The sequence below is a fragment of the Cyprinodon variegatus genome, unplaced genomic scaffold, assembly GCF_000732505.1.
Source record: "Cyprinodon variegatus isolate N-32 unplaced genomic scaffold, C_variegatus-1.0 Scaffold345, whole genome shotgun sequence".
Lineage (NCBI taxonomy): Eukaryota > Metazoa > Chordata > Actinopteri > Cyprinodontiformes > Cyprinodontidae > Cyprinodon > Cyprinodon variegatus.
The window spans coordinates 849,636-858,288 of NW_015150798.1; the positions used below are offsets into that span (position 1 = coordinate 849,636).

The following is an 8,653-nucleotide window of genomic DNA, read 5'->3' on the forward strand; positions in this document are numbered from 1 at the left end:
TAGATAAAAAACCTCTTTATAGATAGATAGATAGATAGATAGATAGATAGATAGATAGATAGATAGATAGATAGATAGATAGATAGATAGATAGATATAGATTTTCTATCTATCATATATATTATAATGTCTGAGAAGGAGTAACCAATATGTTTTGTGCTAAAAACATTCATCTGTTTAACCTGTCCGAGATTATTAAGTATAAATGATTTTTGTGGAGTTTATATGTGTGTAAAAGGAAAGGGACCCAATCCATTTAGCTGTAGAAAACTCTTGGTCCTCCTTTAGAAAGAAAACTCTTGGACACTTTCTCTGACATAGCTTTACTTGGATTGTAAACAAAAGAAAAAGCTTTAGTAATATGGTGAGAATAGCAGAAATATTTTGTTAATAAATCAATCTCTGTTCCCACAGTGTAATAACATTGAATGTATGACCTTTGTGTAAAAAATCGCAGTGTATGCTACAGAATGCAAGTAAACTGTGTACTAAATGTTTTCTTAATATTGATGTGTTCCACCTGCTGGTTATCTAAAACAATGCTGCACATTTGCATTAGAGAAAATGACCAGAGAGGAATATATTCACTCTGATAATGAATCTGATGTTTGTTTGTTGTGTAGATAAGTGCAGAGAGGAGAGATGGCCATCGCCCATGTTGCTACAGAGTATGTGTTCAGCGACTTTCTGCTGAAGGAGCCAAACAAGGCTCGTTACCACAGCATCCGCACAGAGCTGGCTGTGGACAAGATGGTGACCTGCGTGGCCGTGGGGTTGCCCCTCCTCTTTATCTCGCTGGCCTTTGCTCAGGAGGTCTCAGTAGGTGAGTCAGCCTGGATCCAATCTGTTAAAAAAAAATAAAAAATCCAGATCCTCTTTCTAATCAGGCAAAGCTTGAGGGGAAAATTAACCGTTATCAGCTGATCTGTTTGCAGAACGATGTTGTCTTAGATTCAACCAAAGGAATGGGAACAAATAGTGTTGTTGTGACATGTGGTTTGGACCCAAGGGACTAAAAACATTTCTGTTTAAACTCTGTCATACGTTTTCTGTTATGTGTACACATGTCTCATGACTTGAGTTTTAGGAGCTGTTTATGCATCCATGGTGTAACCTCGGTCAGGATTAAAACAAACAAAAACATGCACACAAATCCTTATGTGATGAAATTTTCTTTTCTCTCCAGTGTTGATGTTTTCATATTGATGAATTCGTATGAAATATAAGCTTTTCTTTTTAAATTATTTGCTGCAAAGTAGATGCTTAAACATGTTTTAAGCCAAAGTCGTAGAAGTTAATAAATATCATCTTATCTGACCTTAAAAACCTTTAAGTTTTACTTGGTTTTGTTGTTCTTGTGCTTTTTATTTTAGGTACTCAGATCAGTTGTTTTTCTCCCACCAACTTCTCCTGGAAACAGGCTGGCTATGTGGATTCATACTGCTGGGCGTCCGTTCACACACACACTCTACCTCTGTGGCTCCACAAGGTACAGACACACACACACACACACACACACCTCCAAAAAGGTTTAAAAGTGCCCACCCTGTCCGAAGTAAAGCCACCACCATCAGACTCTTGTTCTGCCACAGTTTAATTAATATTTATCCTAGAGCTGAATATGATATAAAATCTGAGATTTAATACATGAGTGAATTTATGGTGCCTTACAAAAATATTTACGCCTAAGAACATTTTTTTTTGGTTTGTTTTAAATGTAAAAGGCAAACTCAAAGCAGAGCGTAACTAAAAACCTGGTTTCCATTTGGAAATAAGGTATATAGCAAACAGCTTGGGGATAAAGTTGTGTGAAGGTTTAAGCAGGTTATCCTGAGCTTTGGACATCTCACAGGAGCACTTCTTGTTCCATACTGGGATAATGGAAAGGGAAAAGCACAACTACACACCAACAAAGACATCTTCCTGCCAGACCGGGAAATAAGAGGTGACTCTGAAGGAGCTGTAGAGATCCAGATCAGAGGTGCTGTTGACATGGAAACCATCCATTTTGCATCACTAAATCTGGCCTTAATAGAAGCCACGGGAGGAAGTTGTCTGGTTTAACCCAAAGGTGAACTTTGTGGTTTGAACTGTTCAGACTGAGGGACAGATATATGGAGCTAAATTCAGGGAAGAAATTTAAAGTGGGATGGAGGTTCACCTTCTAACAGGAGAACAACCTTAAAATTCAGTCAGATCAGATCAGATGGAAACCATCTGATCTGATCTGACTGACTTTTAGCTGTTTCACAAAGAAGAATCTGTTAAACTCTAATGACAAACCCCCAAACAACCTGTAGCTGTAGTTGCAGCAGAAGCTGCTTCTACAAAGTTATAACTCAAGATACCTTAGTATTATTATTCTCCAAACTTGATCAATTTATTGCTTTAATTTCATTTTATTGTTATGCTCTATAGTGTGTCGATAATCTATTGAAATTCAAATAAAATACACTGAGGTTCGTGGTTGAAAAATTACACAATGTTATGTTATGTAAAGCTGATGAATAGTTTTAAAAGGTTTTGATACAGGGGGCATAAAATACTCAAAATCAAAGATCTTATTTTCATGTTTTATACATTTCTCAGTGCTTTAGTACCTAGAAGGTGAGATGTCATGCAGCAAAAGCTCTTTGTTATTTAAATAAAGGGTGTGGTGGAAACATTTTCTAATAATGTGTTTTAAGCTGGGGTGTGTGTTCATGTGTTCTCATTCCTGTGTTTGTTAGACTGGTGTTGCTGGCAGCATAAGGAATGAAAATTACTATTAAAGGAACAAGAGAGTTCTGGCTAAACATTCAGGAAGTTGTCTTTGTTTCATTTGCAGTGGAAAACAGAACTAAAATCATCTGTTTATTTAAATTTTACTCATCCCTAAACCTTTTTTGTCAGAGAATGCACTTTAATAATTTGAATCTCAATGCTTTACATTTAGTCCATCATGTCTAGTTAAAAAAAAACATTCTATTTTCCACAAGCAGATAATATATACAGGTGCTGGTCATAAAATTAGAATATCATGAAAAAGTAGATTGATATCAGTAATTCCATTTAAAAAGTGAAACTTGTATATTATATTCATACATTACATACAAACTCATATATTTCAGATGTTTATTTTGTTTAATTTTGATGATTACAAATGACAACAAATGAAAATCTCAAATTCATCATATCAGAAAATTAGAATATTGTGAAAAGGTTCAAAATTGATGGCCCCTGGTGCCACACTCTAATCAGCTAATTAACTCAAACCACCTGCAAAAGCCTTTAAATGGTCTTTCAGTCTAGTTCTATAGGCTACACAATCATGGGGAAGACTGCTGACTTGACAGTTGTCCAAAAGACGACCATCGACACCTTGCACAAGGAGGGCAAGACACAAAAGGTCATCGCTAAAGAGGCTGGCTGTTCACAGAGCTCAGTGTCCAAGCACATTAATAGAGAGGCGAAGGGAAGGAAAAGATGTGGTCGAAAAAAGTGTACAAGCAAGAGAGATAACCGCACCCTGGAGAGGATTGTGAAACAAAACCCATTCAAAAATGTGGGGGAGATTCACAAAGAGTGGACTGCAGCTGGAGTGAGTGCTTCAAGAACCACCACACACAGACGTATGAAAGACATGGGTTTCTGCTGTCGCATTCCTTCTGTCAAGCCACTCTTGAACCACAGACAGCGTCAGAAGCGTCTTGCCTGGGCTAAAGAGAAACAGGACTGGACTGCTGGTGAGTGGTCCAAAGTCATGTTCTCTGATGAAAGTAAATTTTGCATTTCCTTTGGAAATCAAGGTCCCAGAGTCTGGAGGAAAAGAAGAGAGGCACTTCATCCACGTTGCTTGAAGTCCAGTGTAAAGTTTCCACAGTCAGTGATGGTTTGGGGTGCCATGTCATCTGCTGGTGTTGGTCCATTGTGTTTTCTGAGGTCCAGGGTCAACGCAGCCACATACCAGGAAGTTTTAGAGCACTTCATGCTTCCTGCAGCTGACCAACTTTTTGGAGATGCAGATTTCATTTTCCAACAGGACTTGGCACCTGCACACAGTGCCAAAGCTACCAGTACCTGGTTGAAGGACCATGGTATCCCTGTTCTTAATTGGCCAGCAAACTCTCCTGACCTTAACCCCATAGAAAATCTATGGGGTATTGTGAAGAAGAAGATGCAATACACCAGACCCAACAATTCAGAAGAGCTAAAAGCCACTATTAGAGCAACCTGGGCTATCATAACACCTGAGCAGTGCCACAGACTGATCGACTCCATGCCACGCCGCATTGCTGCAGTAATACAGGCCAAAGGAGGCCCAACTAAATACTGAGTGCTGTACATGCTCATACTTTTCATGTTCATACTTTTCAGTTGGCCAACATTTCTATAAATCCTTTGTTTTTATTGGTCTTCAGTAATATTCTAATTTTCTGATATGATGAATTTGAGATTTTCATTTGTTGTCATTTGTAATCATCAAAATTAAACAAAATAAACATCTGAAATATATGAGTTTGTATGTAATGTATGAATATAATATACAAGTTTCACTTTTTAAATGGAATTACTGAAATCAATCTACTTTTTCATGATATTCTAATTTTATGACCAGCACCTGTAGCTGCTCCTAAACGATGTCAAAAAGCTGAGGCCACTTGTGCACATTAGATCTAAAACAAATCAGTCAGATCTGTTTTTGTACCTTTTTCCAGTTAAAACGGTTATTAGTTTTCTCTTGGAGTCATTTATTAGTTAACTTGCCTTCAGGTTTGGTTTATTTGAAAATAGGAAACTCATTCTTCCTGCCTGACAAATCTAAAGAACCCGGACTTCATAGCCGAGATAAAAAACATAACATTTAATCTTGCATCCATCATCTTCCCCCCGCAGTTCTTCCCCTACATCCTGCTGCTGGTGGCGGTGCTGATGTACTCTCCCGCCTTGTTTTGGAGATTTTCAGCAGCACCTCTCCTGCAGTCGGACCTCGCTTTCATCATGGAGGAGTTGGATCGGTGCTACAACTGCGCCGTCACTCTGGTCAAGCGCTTGAAAACCTCTGACGGGTAGGCTGACCTGCAGAGGTCCTTGTCTGCTCCTGAAGCCCAGCAGATATTTGAGTTTGACTTCATTAGACACATATTTATGACTGATAATATAAGGAGCATAACCTTGCATGACACAGATTGCAAAAAGTTTGTGATTTCCAGACTGGTAACTAAGCGTTACTGCAGTAAGCTCCAGGGACTATTTACCGTATGCATGTCTGCAAAGACATGAACGGTTCATGACTTCATTAAAGTCTGTATTTTGCATCGTTTTATTTGTTTTTCAACAAACGATGGTGATTTCTTCCCGATAAGAACTGAGACCCTAAAACTAAAACATTGTTCACCTCCCTGTTTCAATGCATTGTTCAGAATCCAGTGAGAGCTACAGTTTAAGATAAGGTGATAAATCTGTTAATAATCTGCAGAGACTTCTGAGGTGAGAAACCTGCTCACACCAATCGGCTACAGCAATAAAACTACAGGAAACACTTGTTTTCTTTATTCTGTTTAAACTGCAGGTGATGATTTATGGTCAATCACAAAAGTTTTGAACCATAAACACATGAAAATCAGTTTCTTCTGAGTGACTTTGGGGTTTCTTTTCCCAGTGACCCCACCGAGGGCTGTTTCAACTACCCACTGTTGGAGAAGTTCCTGATGACCAAGCGCTGCTCTCGGGTGCTGCTGTCCTACTACATGCTGTGCCGGGGCCTGACTCTGGTCACCCTGCTGTGCGCCTGCCTCTACCTGGGTTACTACCTCCGCCTGGCCTCCGTCACCGACGAGTTCGGCTGCCCGCTGCGCGTCGGCCTGCTCGTCAACGACACCAGCATCCCAGAGAGGGTTCAGTGTAAGCTCATCGCTGTGGGAGTCTTCTCTCTGCTCAGGTAAAAACCTTTTTCAGCTTTCAGGCTGACCGATGTTTCTAAATCATTGTTCACACTGATATAATAATAATGATGGAGTTTGAACTTTTCGAAATATAATTGGTGACGTTATTGTCATGAAGAGGTATGGAAAATCATTGTAATCCACTCTTTCAGATATTTCTGTTAGTTATTTTTGACAGTTATAAATTTCTTTCCTTTCTTCCTGGTCTCCTTCTTATCTTTCCCTGTTTCCCTCCTTCTGGAGTCTTTTGTGTCCTTCCCTAATTACTACCTTTCTCATATTTCTTGTGTCCTTACTTTGGTCCCTCTATCCAGTCACATTGCTCTTTGTTTTCTGCCATTGTGTAATCTTTTTTTTTTTACCTTGTCTTCTGTGTATTCTCCATGCATCTTTCATTACATCCTTCCTTCCTAATGAACTTCCTATCTTTCACTTTTTCCCCCCCCCTTCTTCTTTCTATGAGGTCCTTTTTCAGTCTTTTAATGTTTCCTTAAATGTGTTTTTTTTTTACCATTCCCTCTTTATGTTTCTGCTCCTTTCTTACCTCACAGTTCAGTCATGATTTTATTTACATAAAGTGTGATGAAAAGTTCATTCATTTAGGATTCATCGTTTTCCAGCTTTCAGCCGGTGTCGGCCCTTCTCTCTTCAAATTAGACTCGAGCCTCTTTGCTTTTTTTTTTTCCCTGTCCAGTGCTGTCAACTTGGCTGTGTTCGTCGCCCTGATGCCAGTGGTGATCTACGCCAGTCTCCGCCCCCTCATCTGCCAGGGATACGCCCGCTTCCTGGAAACCTACCAGTTACTTCCCACTGTGACCACCCTGCCCTCCCCTGATGGCCAATGGGACGACCTCTCTCTGTACCTGCTCTACCTGGAGGAGAACATCAGTGAGCTCAAGTCGTACAAGTACATGAAGGTGTGTTTTTCTTCAATCGTCCATTCGTCAGATATTGTGGAAGAACAAGATCACAGATGCTTAGGGGTTCTTCTGTATAGAGAAGGCTGTGGCCCCAACCCAGCCCAGAACTCTCTGGGCGGATTATCAAACCCTCCTGGCCTGTATTCATGTTGAGATCTCCTGGTAACAATTATAGTAATGGTGGGATGAGGGATGTTTGAATTTGTCCACTACCTTTGCAACCCAGATAAGCAGAAGATCACTAGGCATGACCTCCAAAAGGATCATATTTTAGCCGCTATTTTGTTGATAAACTGGAATATCTGTAATGTTTGAAATATTTAAGTGTTTTTGCCCTGCAGGTTTTGGAAATGTTGAGGAAGCGTGGCGAATGCTCAGGAGAAAACTTTGACACCGTGGGGTTGCTGCAGACCCTCTGCTTGGTGAAGATGGATACGGTGGATGGGAACAAAACCGTGAGTGTCGCAAACAAACCGGCTGGAGTAAAGATGGAGGCTGCTGATGCAGCAGCCGGCCATGGAGAAGCTGGGAACAACCTCAGACGTCCAAACTCTGCATCTGGAAACGAGACCAAGATAGAAACAGAGATGCAAGGTAAATAATATTTGATAAAACTTACAGGGTCCCCCTTCGCAGCCCAAAAAACTTTACTACTTTATGATCTCAAGAACCCCTTGTACTTGGTTAATCTAGTCCAGGCATGCCCAAAGTTGGTCCTCGAAGGCCGCTGTCCTGCAGGTTTTAATAGTTTCCCTGCTCCAGCACAGCTGATTTCCATCGATAGCTGATTAACAGGCTTTTTCTGGACTGCAATCATCAGAATCAGCTGTGCAGAAATAGCGAAACCTCTACAACCTGCAGCACAGCGGCTCTTGAGGACCGACTTTGGGCTTTTTTTTTATATCGCAGCTGTGAGCACTAAACTATTTTAGTGTGTAGTTTAAAAATATATATATTTTAAAATATTTAACACTCTAAATAGAGTTCAATTAACTGTTTTAAGGGATCAGACTTCTTTAAATTGTTAAAGCATTAAGAATCAAAAGCAAATAACTGATTCTTTGTCATTGTGTGCTGTTCATTAATATGTTTCTCACCAAATCGATAGCCTGGAAGAGTAGCAGAAGTGCTTTGATCAGCCTTTTTAATACAAATTATTAGGAAAATGACACATAGGAGGTTAAAAGAAGTTTGCATTCCCCTTTAGTCAAAGAGTGCCGTCTATCTGCTGTATGCTGAAAAGACAGTTTTCAGTTGATGCATTTTACTTTTTAGTGTTTGATCAAGAAGGACGGATAAAAGCAGACACATTGCATTTTGAGGTTTGCATCAGGGGTGGCAGGAGCCTCTTATTCCTCAAAGTGGCTGACACAGGCAGGACCACTGGAAGTACAGAGGGCTTTTCATTCATATAGTGGCATCTGGCTGTTTTTTTTTTTTAAGGTTACTTTATACTTTAAAGGAATAGTACACCCAAAACATGATTAGCCTTCATTTTCTACTCACCCCCATCACTCTGGAGTACTTTTTTGATATCTCAAATGCATCTGGAGATCTGGGAGACTTCTTGCTGTCTGCTGACATTCAAATAATGGAGGTCTATGGTGACCGAGGCAGAAAGGTCCATAAAAGTCCACAAAAAACGTGTCAATATTCCTCCATACTGCTCGTCCAATGTATTCCAAGTGTCCTGAGTGGGTAGCATCCAGAATTTACTCGAAACGAAACGAAATTTACTCGGAAGCCGGCAGACCAAACCAGATGAAAGTGCGCACTCAGCGTCTGCTCTGCCAATAATGCAAGCGTAGA

At 40.1% G+C, this 8,653-nt stretch overlaps 1 protein-coding gene across 2 annotated transcripts in view; it reads left to right on the forward strand.

Moving 5' to 3' along the window:
* The window catches only part of LOC107091632 (pannexin-1-like), a 12,826-nt gene that overhangs the window by 995 nt on the left and 3,178 nt on the right, over positions 1-8,653 (forward strand). For both annotated transcript variants that reach the window (XM_015385674.1, XM_015385673.1), the window contains exons 2-7: positions 624-823; positions 1,374-1,489; positions 4,876-5,048; positions 5,642-5,920; positions 6,619-6,841; positions 7,186-7,438. In XM_015385674.1, the coding sequence (XP_015241160.1) occupies positions 643-823; positions 1,374-1,489; positions 4,876-5,048; positions 5,642-5,920; positions 6,619-6,841; positions 7,186-7,438 (1,225 nt within the window). In that variant the 5' untranslated portion in view covers positions 624-642. The remainder of the gene's footprint in view (positions 1-623; positions 824-1,373; positions 1,490-4,875; positions 5,049-5,641; positions 5,921-6,618; positions 6,842-7,185; positions 7,439-8,653) is intronic.